This window comes from Cherax quadricarinatus, chromosome 92 (assembly GCF_038502225.1).
Source record: "Cherax quadricarinatus isolate ZL_2023a chromosome 92, ASM3850222v1, whole genome shotgun sequence".
NCBI classification, from domain to species: Eukaryota; Metazoa; Arthropoda; class Malacostraca; order Decapoda; family Parastacidae; genus Cherax; species Cherax quadricarinatus.
The window spans coordinates 5,448,798-5,472,156 of NC_091383.1; the positions used below are offsets into that span (position 1 = coordinate 5,448,798).

General features: G+C 40.7%; 1 protein-coding gene across 4 annotated transcripts in view; it reads right to left on the minus strand.

Moving 5' to 3' along the window:
• LOC128698307 (kelch-like protein 30) overlaps positions 1-23,359 on the minus strand; it is a 72,661-nt gene that overhangs the window by 8,594 nt on the left and 40,708 nt on the right. For all 4 annotated transcript variants that reach the window (XM_070104489.1, XM_070104490.1, XM_070104487.1 and 1 more), the window contains exons 6-8: positions 13,921-14,530; positions 11,587-11,695; positions 339-460 (exon numbers count right to left, since the gene is read on the minus strand). In XM_070104489.1, the coding sequence (XP_069960590.1) occupies positions 339-460; positions 11,587-11,695; positions 13,921-14,530 (841 nt within the window). The remainder of the gene's footprint in view (positions 1-338; positions 461-11,586; positions 11,696-13,920; positions 14,531-23,359) is intronic.

Here is a 23,359-nt window from a genome sequence, read left to right on the forward strand (position 1 = left end):
TATAATTCTATAAGGTTGAGGGACTGATTACCTCCTCTTCTACTGTCTTCTGTATAATTCTATAAGATTGAGGGACTGATTACCTCCTCTTCTACTGTCTTCTGCATATAACTCAGTGATTCTGAAGAATTACCTTGTCTTCCACTGTCTTCTGTATATAATTCTGAGGCTGAGGAACTGATTACCTCTTCTACAGTCTTTTGTTTACATTCTTTTATTGTATTCATAAAGCCACTTCATGATGTAACATCTACAAAGCAAAGATATCCAGTTGTCGCACATGTCTCATTCATCAAACTGAGTGACAGTACAGCACGAGTAATTCATATTCACTTTACCTGCTTTAGTATCATATGCATCTACAGAACACTGTACAACACGATGTCGTCCAAATCCACCAAGTATGTAGATGACAGAGTCTATGACACACACCATAAAATGTCGTCGAGGTTGCGGCAACCTGAAACAGAATGTAATATAGTGTAATGTATCTGATAATACTACTAAATTTAAAAAGAAACCCAAATAACCCGCACATAAAAGACAGAAGCTTACGACGACGTTTCGGTCCGACTTGGACCATTGACAAAGTCACACTAACAGAGAAGGAGCAGGACGGCTATATATAGGCAGGAAGAGGTGGAGGTAGTAGTAGTGGTAGTAGTAGTAGTAGTAGTAGTACAAGAATTGTATATAATACCGACAGGATGAAATGACACACGCACAACACCCGGGCATCCCCACCGTAGACGCCTCGCCATCCAGCCAGCCACTGGATGGCGAAACGTCCACAACAAAGACAACCAGACGCCGCACATGTGTCTAATTTCATCAGTAGTGTGACTTTGTCAATGGTCCAAGTTGGACCGAAACGTCGTCGTAAGCTTCTGTCTTTTATGTGCGGGTTATTTGAGTATCGTTCCAGTCACGGTATTGTGCCTTTTTGTTATTTAAAAAGAAACCCTTTTGTTTTTCTTTTTAGGTCACCCTGCCACGGTGGGATACCTGGAGTTTACCTGGAGAGAGTTCCGGGGGTCAATGCCCCCACGGCCCGGTCTGTGACCAGGCCTCCTGGTGGATCAGAGCCTGATCAACCAGGCTGTTACTGCTGGCTGCATGCAAACCAACACACGAGCCACAGCCCGGCTGGTCAGGAACCGACTCTAGGTGCTTGTCCAGTGCCAGCTTGAAGACTGCCAGGGGTCTGTTGGTAATCCCCCTTATGTATGCTGGGAGTCAGTTGAACAGTCTCGGGCCCCTGACACTTACTGTATGGCCAGCGTGTTGAAAAAAAACTTAAGATGGGAAGGAGCCAAAGAATTGGCAGAGAGCATGCATAGTTTCCTTGTACCAAAGAAAAAGGGTCAAGGGAGATTGTAAGAATTATTGAGGGTTTTGTGTAAAAGGGAGTTAGACATCTAGCAGGCATGTGTAAGTGTGTTAGACAGGAGCAAGTGGAGTGTGAAGGGATTCAGGGAAACCGGTTAACTGGACTTGAGTCCTGGAGATTGAAAGGCACAGTCCCTGCACTCTGAAGAAGGGATGGAGCTATCTGCAGTTTGGTCATCTAAATTGTAGCAGTATATATATGCCTCTGGCAAGACAGTGCTAGAGTGAATGATGGTGAAACTGTTTCGTTTTTGGGTCACCCCACCTTGGTGGGAAATGTCCAGTTTATATATATATATATATATATATATATATATATATATATATATATATATATATATATATATATATATATATATATATATATATATATATATACATATGTCGTGCCGAATAGGCAGAACTTACGATCTTGGCTTAAATAGCAACGCTCATCTTGCCATATAGGACAAGTGAAAATTTGTGTATGCAATAATTTCGCCAAAATCATTCTGAAACTAACGAAAAAAATATATTTGATTGTGTTTGTTTAGTACTAAATTATTGTAAATGTATTTAAAATATATTTAGTTGGGTTAGGCTAAAATAAGTTGCTCTTGTTATAATAAGGTTAGGTAAGTTTTCTAAGATTCTTTTGGTGCAAAATTAACATTTTTTACATTAACGTTAATGAAAGAAAATATATCTTTAAACGTATAAGAAAAAATTTCACAAAGGACTTAATTTTAAATGAGTTCTTGCTAACTGACCAGCTTTACATATTCGGCACGACATATATATATATATATATATATATATATATATATATATATATATATATATATATATATATATATATACATATATATGTATATATATTGGTAGTAGGTTGGTAGACAGCAACCACCCAGGGATGTACTACCGTCCTGCCAAGTGAGTGTTTACCTGGAGTTTACCTGGAGAGAGTTCCGGGGGTCAACGCCCCCGCAGCCCGGTCTGTGACCAGGCCTCCTGGTGTATCAGAGCCTGATCAACCAGGCTGTTACTGCTGGATGCACGCAAACCAACGTACGAGCCACAGCCCGGCTGGTCAGGTACCGACTTTAGGTGCTTGTTCAGTGCCAGCTTGAAGACTGCCAGGGGTCTGTTGGTAATCCCCCTTATGTATGCTGGGAGGCAGTTGAACAGTCTCGGGCCCCTGACACTTATTGTATGGTCTCTTAACGTGCTAGTGACACCCCTGCTTTTCATTGGGGGGATGTTGCATCGTCTGCCAAGTCTTTTGCTTTCATAGTGAGTGATTTTCGTGTGCAAGTTCGGTACTAGTCCCTCTAGGATTTTCCAGGTGTATATAATCATGTATCTCTCCCGCCTGCGTTCCAGGGAATACAGGTTCAGGAACCTCAAGCGCTCCCAGTAATTGAGGTGTTTTATCTCCGTTATGCTCGCCGTGAAGGTTCTCTGTACATTTTCTAGGTCAGCAATTTCACCTGCCTTGAAAGGTGCTGTTAGTGAGTACAACGAAAGCCTGTAATTGTTTTACATGATGGTAGGATTGCTGGTGTCTTTTGTCTGTCTCATAAACATGCAAGATTTCAGGTATGTCTTGCTACTTCTACTTGCATTTAGGTCACACTACACATACATGTACAAGCATATATATATATACACACATCCCTCTGGGGTTTCTTCTGTTTTCTTTCTAGTTCTTGTTCTTGATTATTTCCTCTTACCTCCATGGGAAAGTGGAACAGAATTCTTCCTCCGTAAGCCATGCGTGTTGTAAGAAGCGGCTAAAATGCCGGGAGCAAGGGGCTAGTAACCCCTTCTCCTGTATTATTTATATTTTATTATCACACTGGCCGATTCCAAACCAAGGCAGGGTGGCCCGAAAAAGAAAAACTTTCACCAACATTCACTCCATCACTGTCTTGCCAGAAGGGTGCTTTACACTACAGTTTTTAAACTGCAACATTAACACCCCTCCTTCAGAGTGCAGACACTGTACTTCCCATCTCCAGGACTCAAGTCCGGCCTGCCGGTTTCCCTGAACCCCTTCATAAATGTTACTTTGCTCACACTCCAACAGCACGTCAAGTATTAAAAACCATTTGTCTCCATTCACTCCTATCAAACACGCTCACGCATGCCTGCTGGAAGTCCAAGCCCCTCGCACACAAAACCTCCTTTACCCCCTCCCTCCAACCTTTCCTAGGCCGACCCCTACCCCGCCTTCCTTCCACTACAGACTGATACACTCTTGAAGTCACTCTTTTTAGCTCCATTCTCTCTACATGTCCGAACCACCTCAACAACCCTTCCTCAGCCCTCTGGACAACAGTTTTGGTAATCCCGCACCTCCTCCTAACTTCCAAACTACGAATTCTCTGCATTATATTCACACCACACATTGCCCTCAGACATGACATCTCCACTGCCTCCAGCCTTCTCCTCGCTGCAACATTCATCACCCATGCTTCCCACCCATATAAGAGCGTTGGTAAAACTATACTCTCATACATTCCCCTCTTTGCCTCCAAGGACAAAGTTCTTTGTCTCCACAGACTCCTAAGTGCACTGCTCACCCTTTTCCCCTCATCAATTCTATGATTCACCTCATCTTTCATAGACCTATCCGCTGACACGTCCACTCCCAAATATCTGAATACATTCACCTCCTCCATACTCTCTCCCTCCAATCTGATATCCAATCTTTCATCACCTAATCTTTTTATTATCCTCATAACCTTACTCTTTACTTCATTCACTTTTAATTTTCTTCTTTTGCACACCCTACCAAATTCATCCACCAACCTCTGCAATTTTCTCTTCAGAATCTCCCAAGGGCACAGTGTCATCAGCAAAGAGCAACTGTGACAACTCCCACTTTACGTGTGATTCTTTATCTTTTAACTCCACGCCTCTCGCCAAGACCCTCGCATTTACTTCTCTTACAACCCCATCTATAAATATATTAAACAACCACGGTGACATCACACATCCTTGTCTAAGTCCTACTTTCACTGGGAAATAATTTCCCTCTTTCCTATGTACTCTAACTTGAGCCTCACTATCCTCGTAAAAACTCTTCACTGCTTTCAGTAACCTACCTCCTACACCATACACCTGCAACATCTGCCACATTGCCCCCCTATCCACCCTGTCATACGCCTTTTCCAAATCCATAAATGCCACAAAGACCTCTTTAGCCTTATCTAAATACTGTTCACTTATATGTTTCACTGTAAACACCTGGTCCACACACCCCCTACCTTTCCTAAAGCCTCCTTGTTCATCTGCTATCCTATTCTCCATCTTACTCTTAATTCTTTCAATAAAAACTCTACCATACACTTTACCAGGTATACTCAACAGACTTATCCCCCTATAATTTTTGCACTCTCTTTTGTCCCCTTTGCCTTTATACAAAGGAACTATGCATGCTCTCTGCCAATCCCTAGGTACCTTACCTTCTTCCATGCATTTATTAAATAATTGCACCAACCACTCCAAAACTATATCCCCACCTGCTTTTAACATTTCTATCTTTATCCCATCAATCCTGGCTGCCTTACCCCCTTTCATTTTACCTACTGCCTCACAAACTTCTCCCACACTCACAACACTCCTACAAGATGTTATTCCTCCTTGCCCTATACACAAAATCACAGCTTCCCTATCTTCATCAACATTTAACAATTCCTCAAAATATTCCCTCCATCTTCCCAATACCTCTAACTCTCCATTTAATAACTCTTCTCTCCTATTTTTAACTGACAAATCCATTTGTTCTCTAGGCTTCCTTAACTTGTTAATCTCACTCCAAAACTTTTTCTTATTTTCAACAAAATTTGTTGATAACATCTCACCCACTCTCTCATTTGCTCTCTTTTTACATTGCTTCACCACTCTCTTAACCTCTCTCTTTTTCTCCATATACGTACTCTTCCCTCCTTGCATCACTTCTACTTTGTAAAAACTTCTCATATGCTAACTTTTTCTCCCTTACTACTCTCTTTACATCATCATTCCACCAATCGCTCCTCTTCCCTCCCGCACCCCACTTTCCTGTAACCACAAACTTCTGCTGAACACTCAAACACTACATTTTTAAACCTACCCCATACCTCTTCGACCCCATTGCCTATGCTCTCATTAGCCCATCTATCCTCCAATAGCTGTTTATATCTTACCCTAACTGCCTCCTCTTTTAGTTTATAAACCTTCACCTCTCTCTTCCCTGATGCTTCTATTCTCCTTGTATCCCATCTACCTTTTACTCTCAGTGTAGCTACAACTAGAAAGTGATCTGATATATCTGTGGCCCCTCTATAAACATGTACATCCTGAAGTCTACTCAACAATCTTTTATCTACCAATACATAATCCAACAAACTACTGTCATTTTGCCCTACATCATATCTTGTATACTTATTTATCCTCTTTTTCTTAAAATATGTATTACCTATAACTAAACCCCTTTCTATACAAAGTTCAATCAAAGGGCTCCCATTATCATTTACACCTGGCACCCCAAACTTACCTACCACACCCTCTCTAAAAGTTTCTCCTACTTTAGCATTCAGGTCCCCTACCACAATTACTCTCTCACTTGGTTCAAAGGCTCCTATACATTCACTTAACATCTCCCAAAATCTCTATCTCTCCTCTGCAATCCTCTCTTCTCCAGGTGCATACACGCTTATTATGACCCACTTTTTGCAGCCAACCTTTACTTTAATCCACATAATTCTTGAATTTACACATTCATATTCTCTTTTCTCCTTCCATAACTGATCCTTCAACATTACTGCTACCCCTTCCTTTGCTCTAGCTCTCTCAGATACTCCAGATTTAATCCCATTTATTTCCCCCCCCACCGAAACTCCCCTACCCCCTTCAGCTTTGTTTCACTTAGGGCCAGGACATCCAACTTCTTTTCATTCATAACATCAGCAATCATCTGTTTCTTGTCATCCGCACTACATCCACGCACATTCAAGCATCCCAGTTTTATAAAGTTTTTCTTCTTCTCTTTTTTAGTAAATGTCTACAGGAGAAGGGGTTACTAGTCCATTGCTAGTAACCCCTAGTTTTTTCTTTTGGGCCACCCTGCCTCAGTGGGATATGGCTGGTACGTTGAAAGAAAGAAGAAAGATGAATATATGTATACATATTGGTAGTAGGTTGGTAGACAGCAACCACCCAGGGAGGTACTACCGTCCTGCCAAGTGAATGTAAAACAAAAGCCTGTAATTGTTTTACATGATGGTAGGATTGCTGGTGTCCTTTTTTCTGTTTCATAAACATGCAAGATTTCAGGTACGTCTTGCTACTTCTACTTACACTTAGGTCACACTACACATACATGTACAAGCATATATATACACACCCCTCTGGGTTTTCTTCTATTTTCTTTCTAGTTCTTGTTCTTGTTTATTTCCTCTTATCTCCATGGGGAAGTGGAACAGGATTCTTCCTCTGTAAACCATGCTGTTGTAGGAGGCAATTAAAATGCCGGGAGCAAGGGGCCAGTAACCTCTTCTCCTGTATATATTACTAAATGTAAAAGGAGAAACTTTCGTTTTTCCTTTTGGGCCACCCCGCCTCGGTGGGATACGGCCGGTGTGTTGAAAGAAGAACTATATATATATATATATATATATATATATATATATATATGTATATATATATATATATATATATATATATATATATATATATATATATATATATATATATATACATATATATATACATATATGTATATATATACATGTATATATACATATTTTTTTTTTTTATTATCACACTGGCCGATTCCCACCAAGGCAGGGTGGCCCGAAAAAGAAAAACTTTCACCATCATTCACTCCATCACTGTCTTGCCAGAAGGGTGCGTTACACTACAGTTTTTAAACTGCAACATTAACACCCTTCCTTCAGAGTGCAGGCACTGTACTTCCCATCTCCAGGACTCAAGTCCGGCCTGCCGGTTTCCCTGAACCCCTTCATATATATATACAGTGGACCCCCGGTTAACGAACTTTTTTCACTCCAGAAGTATGTTCAGGTGCCAGTACTGACCGAATTTTTTCCCATAAGGAATATTGTGAAGTAGATTAGTCCATTTCAGACCCCTATATACAGTGGACCCCCGCTTAACGATCACCTCCAAATGCGACCAATTATGTAAGTGTATTTATGTAAGTGCGTTTGTACGTGTATGTTTGGGGGTCTGAAATGGACTAATCTACTTCACAATATTCCTTATGGGAAAAAATTCGGTCAGTACTGGCACCTGAACATACTACTGGAATGAAAAAAGTTCGTTAACCGGGGGTCCACTGTATATATATATATACAGTGGACCCCCGCATAACGATGGCATCGCATAGCGATTTTTCCGCATAACGATTACTTTTATCGCAAAATTTTTGCCCCGCATACCGATTAAAAACCCGCATACCGATTTTCGTCCGAGACGCGTCCAATGTGCCCTCAGCCAGCCTCACATGTGCCGCTCCGTCCCATTGTTTACCAGCCAGCCTCCGCGGTAACATCCAAGCATACACTCGGAATATTTCGTATTATTACAGTATTTTCGGTGCTGTTTCTGGAAAATAAGTGACCATGGGCCCCAAGAAAGCTTCTAGTGCCAACCCTACACCTCAAAGGGTAAGAATTACTATAGAGATGAAGAAAGAGATAATTGATAAGTATGAAAGTGGAGTGCGTATAGCCGACCTAGTCAAGCTGTACAAGAAACCCCAATCAACCATCGCTACTATTGTGGGCACCAGAAAGACAATCAAGGAAGCTGTTCTTGCCAAAGGTTCAACTGTGTTTTCGAAACAAAGATCGCAATTGATGGAAGATGTTGAGAGACTCTTATTGGTGTGGATAAATGAAAAACAGATAGCAGGAGATAGCGTCTCTCAAGCGATCATATGTGAAAAGGCTAGGAAGTTGCATGACGATTTAATTAAAAAAATGCCTGCAACTAGTGATGATGTGAGTGAATTTAAGGCCAGCAAAGGTTGGTTTGAGAGATTTAAGAAGCGTAGTGGCATCCATAGTGTGATAAGGCATGGTGAGGCTGCCAGTTCGGACCACAAAGCGGCTGAAAAATATGTGCAGGAATTCAAGGAGTACATAGAAACTGAAGGACTGAAACCTGAACAAGTGTTTAATTGTGATGAAACAGGCCTGTTCTGGAAGAAAATGCCAAGCAGGACCTACATTACTCAGGAGGAAAAGGCACTCCCAGGACATAAGCCTATGAAAGACAGGCTTACTTTGTTGATGTGTGCCAATGCTACTGGTGATTGCAAAGTGAAGCCTTTATTAGTGTATCACTCTGAAACTCCCAGAGCGTTCAGGCAAAAGAATGTCCTCAAGGATAATTTGTGTGTGCTGTGGAGGGCAAACAGTAAGGCATGGGTCACTAGGGAATTTTTCTATAACTGGTTACACCATGCATTTGCCCCCAATGTGAAAAATTACCTAACTGAAAAGAAATTAGAACTTAAGTGCCTCCTGGTGTTAGACAATGCCCCTGGTCATCCTACAGACGTGTCAGAGCGACTTTATGGGGACATGAGCTTCATTAAGGTGAAGTTTTTGCCTCCTAATACCACTCCTCTCCTGCAGCCCATGGACCAGCAGGTTATTTCCAACTTCAAGAAACTGTACACAAAAGCTCTGTTTGAAAGGTGCTTTGTAATGACCTCAGAAACTCAACTGACTCTAAGAGAGTTTTGGAGAGATCACTTTAATATCCTCAATTGTGTAAACCTTATAGGTAAGGCTTGGGAGGAAGTGACAAAGAGGACCTTGAACTCTGCTTGGAAGAAACTGTGGCCAGAATGTGTAGACAAAAGGGATTTTGAAGGGTTTGAGGCTAACCCTGAGAATCCTGTGCCAGTTGAGGAATCCATTGTGGCATTGGGAAAGTCCTTGGGGTTGGAGGTTAGTGGGGAGGATGTGGAAGAGTTGGTGGAGGAGGACAATGAAGAACTAACCACTGATGAGCTGCTAGATCAACTTCAACAGCAAGAGGCCACACCTGAGGAAATTGCTTCGGAGGAGGGGAGAGAGAAATTGAAGAAGTTGCCTACTTCAAAGATTAAGGAAATCTGTGCTAAGTGGCTTGAAGTGCAAACCTTCATGGATGAAAATCACCCTCACACAGCTATTGCAAGCCGTGCTGGTGATTATTACACTGACAATGTTGTGAAACACTTTAGGCAAGTCATAAAGGAACGAGAGGTACAGGCCACTATGGACAGATATCTTGTGCGAAAGAAGTCCAGTGACTCTGAAGCTGGCCCTAGTGGCATTAAAAGAAGAAGGGAAGTAACCCCAGAAAAGGACTTACTACCTCAAGTCCTAATGGAAGGGGATTCCCCTTCTAAACACTAACACACTCTCTCCCCTCCTCCCATCCCATCAATCATCACCAGATCTTCAATAAAAGTAAGTGTCATTTAATTGTGCATGCCTTTTTCAGTTTGTGTGTATTAAAATTAACATTTCATGTGGTAAAAAAAATTTTTTTTCATACTTTTGGGCGTCTTGCACGGATTAATTTTATTTCCATTATTTCTTATGGGGAAAATTGATTCGCATAACGATTATTTCGCATAACGATGAGCCCTCTTGCACGGATTAAAATCGTTAACCGGGGGTCCACTGTATATATATATATATATATATATATATATATATATATATATATATATATATATATATATATATATATATATATATATGAGAGAGAGAGAGAGAGAGAGAGAGAGAGAGAGAGAGAGAGAGAGAGAGAGAGAGAGAGAGAGAGAGAGAGAGAGAGAGAGAGAGAGAGAGAGAGAGAGAGACAGACAGAGAGACAGAGAGAGAGACAGAGAGACAGAGAGAGAGACAGACAGAGAGAGAGAGAGACAGAGAGAGAGAGAGAGACAGAGACAGAGAGAGAGAGAGACAGAGAGAGACAGAGAGAGAGACAGAGAGAGAGAGAGAGACAGACAGAGAGAGAGACAGAGAGAGAGAGAGACAGAGAGAGAGACAGAGAGAGACAGAGACAGAGAGAGACAGAGACAGAGAGAGACAGAGAGAGACACCAAGAAAAGTTTATGGCAGAATTATTAATGAAAGGATTAGTGGTAAAAGAGAAAGTAGGGTTGCAGAGGAGCAGAGAGGATTGAGGAAGGGTAGAGGATGTGTAGACCAAGTGCTTACACTGAAGTATATACAGGTGCTCTTTGCATGTCACTGATGTCACTGGCATCAGCTATGGTCTGTATAAGTTGTATCAGTAGTTTTAAAACTACAGTCAAAATACACCTTATCTCCTTAACCTATCCCAGCTCATAAATAAATATGTAAAAACTATACGTGTATTTTCTCAATATCATGAATATAGGTAACATTTATAATCAATATACACGTATACTCTCTCAGTATCTATATTCACCTCAAATGTTAATCACTCCATTGTGTCCAACTCACATTAACAATCAAAACTGTAATTCATCCCTACAAAACTTATCAAAGTCATATAGCATGATCTAATATTCAGTTTTCTTGTATTCATTGTAACTCACCTAATGACCATTTTTTTTTTATTATTATTATCACACTGGCCGATTCCCACCAAGGCAGGGTGGCCCGAAAAAGAAAAACTTTCACCATCATTCACTCCATCACTGTCTTGCCAGAAGGGTGCTTTACACTACAGTTTTTAAACTGCAACATTAACACCCCTCCTTCAGAGTGCAGGCACTGTACTTCCCATCTCCAGGACTCAAGTCCGGCCTGCCGGTTTCCCTGAACCCCTTCATAAATGTTACTTTGCTCACACTCCAACAGCACGTCAAGTATTAAAAACCATTTGTCTCCATTCACTCCTATCAAACACGCTCACGCATACCTGCTGGAAGTCCAAGCCCCTCGCACACAAAACCTCCTTTACCCCCTATATGCACTGTTATTGCCTTGTTAATTTTAAATTGCGTTTAAGCTTGCTTGAAATGCTTTGCATATAAAGGGGCTTTTGGCATGTACGCCCAACCATTATATTCCTTTGTGCAAACATGTATCATCCCAAAATAAAATGTTATTATTATTATTATTATGTACTTGTAGAAATAAATCTTATTATTATTTGAATAAAAGCACCTTTCTTGAAGGGCTGAAGTAAAAAAAAAAAATAAAAACTTACATGTTTTCACTGATCCATTTCCTAGATGCTGTACTGTATCTCCATAAACTCTTGTTCCAGTTGCCATGACCCAGGTGATACTCACCACCTATGATGTATATACTGCAACCTGCAATGTCAAGTTATTTATAATAATTATATGACATCACAATTCAGACTGTCGTGTGACTGTAAGATCCTCGCCCCTCCTTCAGGATTCAAGTTCAGCTAATCAATTTCCTGAATTCCTTCATAAAGGTTATTTTGCTTACACTCTAACAGCAAGTCCATTAAAAACCACTTGCCTCCATGCACTCCCATCTGCTAAGCTCTCACAAGCCTGCTAGATGCTCAAGCCCCTAAAACTCAAAGCCTCCTGTGGCTTAGTTGGAAATGCACTCGCCTCCACACTGAGTGTCTGGGGTTCAATCTCTGGCATGGATGGAAACATTGGGCATGTTTGTTTACACCTGCTCTCACTGTTCACCTAGCAGTAAGTAGGTATCTAGATGCTAGTCTTCTTACACCTGCTGTCCCTGTTCACCTAGCAGTAAGTAGGTATCTAGATGCTAGTCTTCTTACACCTGCTGTCCCTGTTCACCTAGCTGGATGTGTCAGCAGATGGGTCCATGAAGGATGAGGTGAGTCATGGAATTGACATGGGGGAAAAAAGGTGAGTGGTACACTGAGGAGTATGTGGAGACAAAGAACATTATCCATGGAAGCAAAGAGGGGAAATGTATGAGAGTATAGTATAGTTATACCAACACTCTTACATGGGTGTGAAGCATGGGTGGTGAATGTTGCAACAAGGAGACGGCTGGAGGCAGTGGAGATGTTGTGTCTGAGGGCAATGTGTGGTGTGAATATAATGCAGAGACTCCGAAGTTTGGAAATTAGGAGGTGTGGGATTACCAAAACTATTATCTAGAGTGCTGAGGAAGGGTTGCTGAGGTGGTTCGGACATGAAGAGAGGATGGAACAAAATAGAATGATTTCGAGAGTGCATAAATCTGCAGTGGAGGGAAGGCAGGGTACGGGGTCAGCCTAGGAAAGGCTGGAGGGAGGGGGTAAAAGAGGTTTTGTGTGTGAGGGGCTTGGACGTCCAGCAAGCATGCGTGAGCATGTTAGATAGGAGCAAATGGAGAAATGGTGTTTAGGACTTGCTGTGCTGTTGGGGTGTGAGCAAGGTAACATTTATGAAGGGGTTCAGGGAAACCAGCAGGCCGGACTTGAGTCCTGGAGATGGGAAGTATAGTGCCTGCACTCTGAAGGAGGGATGTTAATGTTGCAGTTTTAAAACTAGTGTAAGTGTGTCTCTGGCAAGACAGTGATGGAGTGAATGATGATCAAAGTTTTTCTTTTATGGGCCACCCTGCCTTGGTGGGATACGGCCAATGTGTTAATCAAATAAAAAAATAATTATATTTATGGGGGAGTGTTAAACTCAAAGAGGTCATACAGCACCTGGGGAGAACAGAAGGCCTTCAGGCTCGATTCAAAGAATTGGAGCACAGGTCCAAATCCTAAGATCAAGAGCCCCTCACCAGCATCAAGGAACCTCCCTTGAGGGGCCAATTATATATGTCCTTTTACTTGTACAGTAGAACCCCCATATCCACTGATTCAGTATCTGCAGTTTCAGTTATCCAGTTTACTGTGGCCCAAAAATACCTCATAATTTTGTATAATAATAACCTCAAAGTGCAAAAGTAGAGAAGTTGGCAGTTCTTCAAAACCTAAGAGAAGCTGTGAAGTGTTTCCCATCAGTGAATAAGTGATAATTCTCCACTTATTGTGCATAATTTATCAATTAAATTTTATAATAGGCATGTATAGGACTTATTTATAGGGTTTGCTACTATCCATGGTTTCGGTATCCACGGCAGGTTCTTGAAACAAATCCCCCGTGGATACGGGAGTCCTACTGTATTTACAAAAACATCCATGACATAGAGAATCTTTATAAGAGAGCTTATTGTATGTATAATTTAATTGCTTTCTTGGCAAGAAATGCTTACCAACAGAATAAACTTGGTATCCTAAACATTGAACTAAACCATCACAAAATTTTTGGTATTGAATATATCAATGATATACAGTGGACCCCCGCTTAACGATCACCTCCCAATGCGACCAATTATGTAAGTGTATTTATGTAAGTGCGTTTGTATGTGTATGTTTGTGGGTCTGAAATGGACTAATCTACTTCACAATATTCCTTATGGGAACAAATTCGGTCAGTACTGGCACCTGAACATACTTCTGGAATGAAAAAATATCGTTAACCGGGGGTCCACTGTACATTCTAAAAATTTAACTGGACCATCAATCACAGAGATAGCAAGAACTTACCCACAGAACAAACTTGGTATCCCGAGCACTGAACTGGACTATCGCAGAGCTTAGTTAAAACTATTTCTTCTACTATTTTCTTAGATGCCAGATTAAACGAGTAGACGACCGGTGACATCTCGGAATTTCTCATTCGGGACGTCCACACTACATCAACCTCATCTTCGTCATCGCTGTTCTTTGCTTTTTTCTTCCTCTGCGATGATTGCAATCGCTTGAACCCCACAACACATGCAACCTGCGACAACTTCCTCTTGAGTCGCTTCAACAAACTTTCAACAATCGTTCTTACTTTTTTCTCCTCATCTCTTTCTTCAATCTGTCCGTTATCATCTCTATCTGAATCACATTTCTTTGAGTTTCTTTGCTCTTCTAAGCATTCATTTATTCTTTGAATTAACAGATCCTTATCTGAATTTTGGTTACAGTCACTTGTTTCCAACAGGGACTTTTTTAGTTTTTTTATACATTCTAACACTTGTACTGCTAGGTCATTTTCACTTACGATGCTGTAGAAGAGCATGTTGGATATGTCTGCTGATGTCAACGAGTGGAAATCGACACAACGCAGAAGCTGAACGAGATGGCCAGCTCTCTCAACCTCATTTGCCTGTAAAATTGAAACAAACGGAATAGAGGAAAAAAAAATTTTTTTCAAGGATTTATTTATAGTACACTCTTTTATTAAGCTCTTCTGTACAGTCTTTTTTTTTTTGTAAATAGAATTCAAAAAGCATCGTACATCCATATACTGAATAATATATGGAAAGGCCTTATGGTATTCAATTCGGGACGGTTTTCAATTTTAGATGGTATTCAATTTTGGATGGTATTCAGTTCTGAATGGCGTTAAATTCTGGATGGTACATGGATGGTATTCAATTCTGGACAGTATTCAATTTTTAATACAACCTCTCCTCACTTAACAAGAGAGTTCTGTTCCTAAGACTATGTCTGTAAATGAATTTGTCACTAACCAAGGAGCATACTATAACGGTAGTGGGTTTGTGTCAACCATCTTTTTGTTTTAGTATCACTTTTGCACTATTTGTAACATTTTTAACCCTTTCAGGGTTGCCAGGCCCTCTCCCAGGCTTGTTCTCAGGGTCGCCCAAGTTTCAAAAAAAAAAAAAAAATTTTTTCTTATGAAAAGATAGAGAATCTTTTCCCGATCATAATGACACCAAAAGTATGAAATTTGATGGAAAACTTACGGAATTATGCTCTTGCAAAGTTAGTGGTCTCGACGATGTTTACGCATCGGCGATTTTGCCCAGTCTGAGCCCTATTTTCGGCCAATTCCAGTGTACTAGTCGACAAAAATCATAACTATTTCGCTAGAACTCCATTTTTTCTATCGAATGAGTACAAGAAACCATCCATTTACCGATTTCAACTATCCAATACAGTAGTCAGAATTTAGCAATTTTGCCAATTTCACACAAATTTCAAAAGATGCCAATTTCCAAATAGGGTCCAGAATAAACAAGAAAGGCATTCCTGGCACTAAAATAACATTTCCTCTGTTCATTAGTCACGTTCCCATGCCTCTCTTACATTCTTTTGCTTTCCATTTTGAATTTTTTTATTTTCACAAAAAATAGAAGATTTACTGTTTTGCAGACTACTGCATTAGTGTAGAAATGGTATAAATAATATTGGCGCACTTGTGAAAGAATATCAGACTCACCAGTTGACGTGTATTGGACGCTTAGCATGATTTGTTTGCTTTTGAACTTTGGTAAAAATCGAACATTTCTGCTACTTTGAGCTCAATTTCAAGGTACTTTTCATTGAAAAACCAGTCAAAATCATATCAATTTCTGTAATATGTCTTCCATTCTATAAAATGAGACCAGGAAAACTAGAATACAACAATAAATACCATACGAAAATACAGTGCAAAGTCGCTGTTTTAATCCAAAAAGACGGTCAGTTTTTTTTTTCTCGTTACGCACTGTGTGCTGCAGGATTTTTTTTTATACTGCACACACTGACCACATAGACCCATTCTTTCATATGTAGGCCTATCAGCTTTCTCTCACTAAATTTGAGGGCGCTAGAATTTAGGCGTACTAGTACGTCAAAAACCCTGGTGCGTAAGCCATACTAGTACGTCCGAAACCCTGAAAGGGTTAATATATTTTTAAATGTTTATATAGTAATGTACTCTATATTGTAATAAGCAGAATATAGGAAATCAGCTCTAATATACATTATTTAGGTATGCACACTGATCAAAGAGCCCGTCGTAAGTCCGAGTCATCGGTAAACAAGTGTGTACAGCATGTTGCTAAATGACGAGAGGCTGTATACTTTTCAAACGCATTTACCAAAATATCCCACAACACGGAGGTCGTACAGCGCAATAGGATGGAAGGTAATCAAGTCTGATATGAAAATGGAGAGGGCAGCTCCACCTCCTTGGATCAAAAGCCCTTCCTCACAATCATGGAACCCCACCCCCCTCTCCTTTTTCGTTTATGTATAAATACAAAAAATACAAATGATTTACTTTCTCCTTCTTTCAACAAACCGGCTGTATCAATTAACTGGAGAAACTAACTGCAAAGGAAAGGAAAAATAAAAAAAATTTCAGATATAAATGAATTTAGGACAGCAATAAATATTATACAGTAGGTGTTAGGTGAATATAATGTAGAAATTTTCAAGAATGCCAAAAATGAAATCGATTTTTTTTTTTTTTTTTTGGAACACACTGGCCATCTTCCACCAAGGCAGAGTGACCCAAAAGAGAATATTTTTATAAAGTTTTTCTTCTTTTTACATTTAGAAATTTAAATAAAAGGGGCTACTAACCCCTTGCTCCTAAAATAATTTTTTTTTAACACGTCGGCCGTTTCCCACTGAGGCAGGGTGACCCAAAAAGAAATTTTCTTTCTTTTTGGGGTTTTCCTTCTTTTTGGATTTTTCAACCCAAAAAGAAGGAAAAACCCAAAAAGAAAGAAAAAACTTTCATCATTCAACACTTTCACCGTCACTCATATACAGTGGACCCCCGGTTAACGATATTTTTTCACTCCAGAAGTATGTTCAGGTGCCAGTACTGACCGAATTTGTTCCCATAAGGAATATTGTGAAGTAGATTAGTCCATTTCAGACCCCCAAACATACACGTACAAACGCACTTACATAAATACACTTACATAATTGGTCGCATTCGGAGGTAATCGTTATGCGGGGGTCCACTGTATAATCACTGTCTTGCAGAGACGCTCAGATGTGATAGTTTAGATGTTCCTCCAAACTGTCATTATCCCAAACCCTTCGTTTAAAGTGCAGGCATTGTACTTCCCACCTCCAGCACTGATTTAACCCTTAAACGGTCCAAACGTATACTATATACGTTCACTCACGTAGCGCCCCCAATTTTTTGAGGAAAAAAAAATCTTTTCTTTTAAAAGGAAAAAAAAAACATATGGTACCCAGGCATCCCCAATTATTTTAATATGGAACACAGTGAGTGCACACACCCATTCTCTCATGTCTAGGTGACTCAGGCTTATTGTGGCAATGTTGAATGAATGACAAAGAAAACGTATATATACGTTTGGGGCGCTACGCGTGTGAACGTATATATACGTTTGGACCGTTTAAGGGTTAAATGCTACAACATTTGATGGACTGTCAAAGATCATGCTACCTTATCAAATCAGGGAACAGGTGGAATTTGAACCCATGGCAAGTGGACAGTGCGTTAACTCACTTGCCATGGGTTCGAACCCTACTCGTTCCCTGGTTTGTTTGCAATTGTGTTATTATGATTCGTGAGTCATGTTACTCTTATGTACAGTCATCTTTCTTTTAGAGCTCCTCTATGTAATGTAATTTAGCATGATGCAACTGAAAAAATACATTAAAATTTAATTACACCTGAAAAGGTCCTGATACTATGTACAGTGATACCTCTCATATCTGATCTATATAGGCCAAGACCAGTTCGGAAACATGGAGTTTCCAGATACATGAGGGGGAAAAAATGCCCATCCATACCCCATCACATCACCATTGGCGATGGCGTTGTAGGTTTAAAAAACAAGCCCATCGTTGTCTGGCGGTGGGCCCAGACACTCTAGGCTCGAATAACAGCCTCCCAGATTTCACAGACCACAGGACCATAACTTTTCAAATGATGCTCCAAATGGATGCTCCAAATACTCCAAAAGTGTTTCGACACCTGGCCTTGCTGCTAAAGTTGTTGGTCTTGGAGGCATTGGGTCATCGTCATCACTTTCGGAATGTTCCAGGTGCAACATTGATTCTGCAATCTCTGCATCCATCTGAGACTGCACTCCAGGGTCGTCTTCATCACACTCTAGCCAGTCCTGCATGTCGTCTGTAGTTTTTTCCCAGCCTTGGACCAACCTGCATCTACGTTTACCTGGAGTTTACCTGGAGAGAGTTCCGGGGGTCAACGTCCCCGCGGCCTGGTCTGTGACCAGGCCTCCTGGTGGATCAGAGCCTGATCAACCAGGCTGTTACTGCTGGCTGCACGCAAACCAACGTATGAGCCACAGCCCGGTTGGTCAGGAACCGACTTTAAGTGCTTGTCCAGTGCCAGCTTGAAGACTGCCAGGGGTCTGTTGGTAATCCCCCTTACGTAAGCTGGGAGGCAGTTGAACAGTCTCGGGCCCCTGACACTTATTGTATGGTCTCTTAACGTGCTGACAATATTTCCCTCTTTTTTTTCTATAGTAAGCACATTCCTGGCCCTCTTTGGTGCTATACACAAGATAGCTAGGACAAAACACAGCTGTAATAATGCTAAAAGGAAGGCGAAGAGTGTAGCTCCAAGCGGCCATTTGGTGCACTCAAGTGCGAGCCAAGTTTGATTCAGCCTTCTGCCGTATCCGAAAAGCTGTTTGGATGTTTTGGTAACAATTTCAGAATTTTGCCCTTTCCCAGGGCCTGTCTGGATATTGGCAAGGTTCAGATAATGGCAGGCCGGATATGCAAGGTATCACTGTACTATTCAGTTTTGATGCTCTTTTTACAACCACATTCACAAAAAAATCACACTATATATAGAAACCTTATAAGAGATTTTACTGTACTTTATACAGTAGAACCCTGTTACTCCATTACAAAAAATGCACTATAAGAGGAGCCTTTAAGAGAGTTGACTGAAGTGAATTTTTAAGATAAGGTTTCTAAGATTATCACTGCATTCTGCAAAGTAGTATTCTACAGTTTTTTTTTCTTAACACATAGGCCATTTCCCACTGAGGCAGGGTGACCTGAAGAAGAAGAGACACTTTCATCATCATTCACTCCATCACTTTCTTGCCAGAGGTGTACTGACACTGCAGTTCAAAACTTACAAATATTCTTTCATTATTATTAAATTTTGGAGATCTTGGTAACAAGCTAATGGTACATATATGCTAAGTCTCGATTAATGTGAATAACGAGGGTCTTGACACGAGGCGTGGAGTTAAAAGATAAAGAATCACACATAAAGTGGGAGTTGTCACAGTTGCTCTTTGCTGATGACACTGTGCTCTTGGGAGATTCTGAAGAGAAGTTGCAGAGATTGGTGGATGAATTTGGTAGGGTGTGCAAAAGAAGAAAATTAAAAGTGAATACAGGAAAGAGTAAGGTTATGAGGATAACAAAAATATTAGGTGATGAAAGATTGGATATCAGATTCGAGGGAGAGAGTATGGAGGAGGTGAATGTATTCAGATATTTGGGAGTGGACGTGTCAGCGGATGGGTCTATGAAGGATGAGGTGAATCATAGAACTGATGAGGGGAAAAGGGTGAGTGGTGCACTTAGGAGTCTGTGGAGACAAAGAACTTTGTCCTTGGAGGCAAAGAGGGAAATGTATGAGAGTATAGTTTTACCAACACTCTTATATGGGTGTGAAGCATGGGTGATGAATGTTGCAGCAAGGAGAAGGCTGGAGGCAGTGGAGATGTCATGTCTGAGGGCAATGTGTGGTGTGAATATAATGCAGAGAATTCGTAGTTTGGAAGTTAGGAGGAGGTGCGGGATTACCAAAACTGTTGTCCAGAGGGCTGAGGAAGGGTTGTTGAGGTGGTTCGGACATGTAGAGAGAATGGAGCGAAACAGAATGACTTCAAGAGTGTATCAGTCTGTAGTCGAAGGAAGGCGGGGTAGGGGTCGGCCTAGGAAAGGCTGTAGGGAGGGGGTAAAGGAGCTTTTGTGTGCGAGGGGCTTGGACTTCCAGCAGGCGTGCGTGAGGGTGTTTGATAGGAGTGAATGGAGATGAATGGTTTTTAATACTTGACGTGCTGTTGGAGTGTGAGCAAAGTAACATTTATGAAGGGGTTCAGGGAAAGCGGCAGGCCGGACTTGAGTCCTGGAGATGGGAAGTACAGTGCCTGCACTCTGAAGGAGAGGTGTTAATGTTGCAGTTTAAAAACTGTAGTGTAAAGCACCCTTCTAGCAAGACAGTGAGGGAGTGAATGATGGTGAAAGTTTTTCTTTTTCGGGCCACCCTGCCTTGGTGGGAATCAGCCAGTGTGATAATAAAAAAAAAAAAAAACAGATCTTGCAAAGTGGCCACATTATATTCGAATTCGCACAATTAGAATTATGTGTAATTTTTGCACGATTTGAAGAGTTCGAGAAAAACTAGTATTAATTAACTTCACACTAAATTGAAATTTGCACTAATCGAAGTCGCACTAATCAAGACCTGGCTGTATACACACTATAACTACCTCTCTTGTTGAGGATTTTTTCTGAAACTGTCATTCTATGTCACAAAATTTTTGGAAAAAAAAAAAAAAAAAAAATTCTTATGAAATGATAGAGAATGTTTTCCCGATGGTAATGATACCAAAAGTTCGAAATTTGGTCGAAAACTCACGGAATTACGCTCCCACGAAGTTAGCGGTCTCGGCAACATATACGCATCGGCGATTTTGCAGACTTTGAGCCCTGTTTTTGGCCAATTCTGTTGTTCCAGTTGACCAAACTCATAGCTATTTCTTTAGAACTCTATTTTTTCTATCAGTTGAGTACAACAAACCGCCCATTTACCGATTTGAACTACCCAATAAAGTGGTCAGAAATTGGCAATTTGACCAATTTCACGCAAATTAAAAAAGATGCCAATTTCAAAATAAGGTCCAGAATAAACAAGACAGACATTCTTGGCATTAAAATAACATATCCTCTGTTCATTAGTCACATCTCTAGGCCCCTCTTACATTACTATTGCTTTCTATTTTGATTTTTTATTCATACAAAAAATACAAAATTTACTGTTATGCAGACTACTGCATTATTGTAAAAATGGTATAAATAATATCAGTGCACTAGTGAAAGAATATCAGACTCCCCAGTTGATGTGTATTGGATGTATGGTGTGATTTATTACTCTTGAATATTGGTAAAAATCGAACATTTCCGCTACTTTGAGCTCAATTTCGAGGTAATTTTCATCATGAAACTAATCAAAATCATCTCTATTTCTGTAATATGTTTTCCATTTTATTATGTGGGGCCATGAAAACGAAATACAACAATAAATACTATAAAAAAATACACCTCAAAATCGATGTTTTAATCCAAAAAAACGGTCAGTTTTTTTTTTCTCATTATACACTGCATGCTGCAGGATTTTTTTTTATGTGGTGCACACTGACCACACAGACCCATTCTCTCGTATGTGGGCCTACCAGCGTTCTCCCGCTTGATTTGAAGCCGCTAGAATTTATGCGTATTAATACGTCCAAAACACTGGCTCGTAAGACATATATATACGACCAAAACAGTCAAAGGGTTAACAGAAGAAAGTTAGTTCCTCAGGGCAGTTTGAAGCGTTTTCTGACATGCCTCAATTTTTAGCTAAAATATGCATATACAGTGGACCCCCGCATAACGATGGCATCACATAGCGATTTTTCCGCATAACGATTACTTTTATCGCAAAATTTTTGCCGCGCATACCGATTAAAAACCCGCTTACCGATTTTCGTCCGAGACGCGTCCAATGTGCCCTCAGCCAGCCTCACATGTGCCGCCCCGTCCCATTGTTTACCAGCCAGCCTCCGCGGTAACATCCAAGCATACACTCGGAATATTTCGTATTATTACAGTATTTTCGGTGCTGTTTCTGGAAAATAAGTGACCATGGGCCCCAAGAAAGCTTCTAGTGCCAACCCTACACCTCAAAGGGTAAGAATTACTATAGAGATGAAGAAAGAGATAATTGATAAGTATGAAAGTGGAGTGCGTATAGCCGACCTAGTCAAGCTGTACAAGAAACCCCAATCAACCATCGCTACTATTGTGGGCACCAGAAAGACAATCAAGGAAGCTGTTCTTGCCAAAGGTTCAACTGTGTTTTCGAAACAAAGATCGCAAGTGATGGAAGATGTTGAGAGACTCTTATTGGTGTGGATAAATGAAAAACAGATAGCAGGAGATAGCATCTCTCAAGCGATCATATGTGAAAAGGCTAGGAAGTTGCATGAGGATTTAATTAAAAAAATGCCTGCAACTAGTGATGATGTGAGTGAATTTAAGGCCAGCAAAGGTTGGTTTGAGAGATTTAAGAAGCGTAGTGGCATCCATAGTGTGATAAGGCATGGTGAGGCTGCCAGTTCGGACCACAAAGCGGCTGAAAAATATGTGCAGGAATTCAAGGAGTACATAGAAACTGAAGGACTGAAACCTGAACAAGTGTTTAATTGTGATGAAACAGGCCTGTTCTGGAAGAAAATGCCAAGCAGGACCTACATTACTCAGGAGGAAAAGGCACTCCCAGGACATAAGCCTATGAAAGACAGGCTTACTTTGTTGATGTGTGCCAATGCTACTGGTGATTGCAAAGTGAAGCCTTTATTAGTGTATCACTCTGAAACTCCCAGAGCGTTCAGGCAAAAGAATGTCCTCAAGGATAATTTGTGTGTGCTGTGGAGGGCAAACAGTAAGGCATGGGTCACTAGGGAATTTTTCTATAACTGGTTACACCATGCATTTGCCCCCAATGTGAAAAATTACCTAACTGAAAAGAAATTAGAACTTAAGTGCCTCCTGGTGTTAGACAATGCCCCTGGTCATCCTACAGACGTGGCAGAGCGACTTTATGGGGACATGAGCTTCATTAAGGTGAAGTTTTTGCCTCCTAATACCACTCCTCTCCTGCAGCCCATGGACCAGCAGGTTATTTCCAACTTCAAGAAACTGTACACAAAAGCTCTGTTTGAAAGGTGCTTTGTAATGACCTCAGAAACTCAACTGACTCTAAGAGAGTTTTGGAGAGATCACTTTAATATCCTCAATTGTGTAAACCTTATAGGTAAGGCTTGGGAGGAAGTGACTAAGAGGACCTTGAACTCTGCTTGGAAGAAACTGTGGCCAGAATGTGTAGACAAAAGGGATTTTGAAGGGTTTGAGGCTAACCCTGAGAATCCTGTGCCAGTTGAGGAATCCATTGTGG